The following is a 1,409-nucleotide window of genomic DNA, read 5'->3' as shown; positions in this document are numbered from 1 at the left end:
TTTCCCCCCCAAGTACTTGAGTGACGGGGAAAATTCCAGAAGTGCAACACCAGGATGGTCTCTCTCCCTGCCCTCAGTGTTCATGCTGACAGTTGATTTTGTCCTCGGAGTGCTCCAAGAGATCCAGCATTTCCTCTATGATGGCCTGCAGGGCCCGGCCCAGCTGTTCCGCCGAGTACGGTTTTCCCAGCGGAGGGACGTGAACAAACGCCGACCTCCCACGGCTCTGGTACAAGGAGGTGTAGTAAGTGAAGTCGCAGAGGTACCTGAAAGGCAAAAAAAAGGGATTATCTACACAAAAAAATCACAAATCCAGGCCGGGAGGAACTGTTAATGGAGTAGCATAACAGCGGTGGCACGCCGGGGTTAGTGGAATGAAGCAGAATATGAGCCTAGAATTGTGAGTCTGGGGTTGTTCTAATTAAATCTAAGACCAAAAAAACCATGAAGAGCTGGTTTTTTTTATCCATGATGGTTGGGTGACCACCGAAAGACAGGTGGTGGTGCCAACCCTGTGAGAAGTGAGGTGTGGGAGACTTCAAAAACCCTGTGGATGTGGCACCTGGGGACACGGGTTAGTGGTGGCCTTGGCAGGGCTGGGGGGAATGGCTGGACTTGATGATCTTCGAGGGTGAAGAAGATCACCCAACCCTGTGATTCAGTGAAAAGTGTGTGGATTGCAGGGGCCTCAAGAGCTGAGCACGAAGAGAACACACGTGACACGACGACGAGGTGGTGGCTGCCCCCTCCCTGGAAGCATCCAAGGCCAGGCTGGAGCAACCTGGGCTAGTGGGAGGCGTCCCTGTCCGTGGCAGGGGATGGCACTGGGTGAGATTAAGACCCCCCCCTTCCCACCCAACCCCTTCCAGGAGCCCACGACTCCCCTCCCTGTCCCCGCGGATCGCACCTGCCGGCGTCCTTGGAGATGGTGACGGCCACGTCCAGCCCCAGAGCCGAGACCCTCTTGCAAACTGTGTCCATGTCAATGATGGAGTCGATGCACTCCGGCCCCCCCTCCACGCAGCACTGGGAGCCCGGGCAGAACCGGCAGTTGTCCAGCCCTTTGTAACCCACGTTGTGGCCGCACTTCTCCAGGGTGACCGTCGTGGCCATGCCCGAAACTCCCACGTGAACCACCAGCTGCGAAGGGAAGAGAGAAAACGAGTTGGATCGACCCCCCCATCAAAAGGCCTGATCCTCATGGGAGCCTTCCAAGCTCTGGATATCCGTGATTCCTGCCCGTGGCGGGGGGGTTTAATGACTGGATGCTCTGCCCTGGCTGATGAGGTGGTGACTGGTCACAGGCTGGACTCTGGGATCCCAGAGGGAGCTTTTCCAGCAGAAATCATTCTGTGATGGCAGGGATAGATGGGATACTGGGAAGGAATCCTTCCCTGGGAGGGTGGGCA

The 1,409-nt window shown here is 56.7% G+C and overlaps 1 protein-coding gene across 1 annotated transcript; it reads right to left on the bottom strand.

The window, feature by feature from the left end:
- Window positions 1-4: 4 nt before the first annotated feature.
- LOC114070331 (pyroglutamyl-peptidase 1-like) lies at window positions 5-1,158 on the bottom strand. Its single transcript, XM_027907678.1, has 2 exons — window positions 908-1,158; window positions 5-266 (listed from the first exon to the last, which is right to left on the bottom strand). The coding sequence occupies exons 1-2, from the start codon at window positions 1,111-1,113 to the stop codon at window positions 74-76; spliced, it is 399 nt and encodes a 132-aa protein (XP_027763479.1). The 5' UTR covers window positions 1,114-1,158; the 3' UTR covers window positions 5-73.
- Window positions 1,159-1,409: the final 251 nt, after the last annotated feature.

This window comes from Empidonax traillii, unplaced genomic scaffold, assembly GCF_003031625.1.
Source record: "Empidonax traillii isolate 1590-97213 ecotype Southwest subspecies unplaced genomic scaffold, ASM303162v1 scaffold1520:size120376, whole genome shotgun sequence".
Taxonomy (NCBI): Eukaryota; Metazoa; Chordata; class Aves; order Passeriformes; family Tyrannidae; genus Empidonax; species Empidonax traillii.
This window is presented reverse-complemented; position numbering and strand designations above follow the sequence as displayed.

Excerpts from the sequence above, each read along its gene's own strand:
- LOC114070331 (XM_027907678.1), bottom strand. The coding sequence starts at position 1,113 with ATGGCCACGACGGTCACCCTGGAGAAGTGCGGCCACAACGTGGGTTAC. Across the intron at positions 267-907 it reads ATCTCCAAGGACGCCGGCAG|GTACCTCTGCGACTTCACTT; the intron begins GTGCGATCCGCG and ends TTTGCCTTTCAG.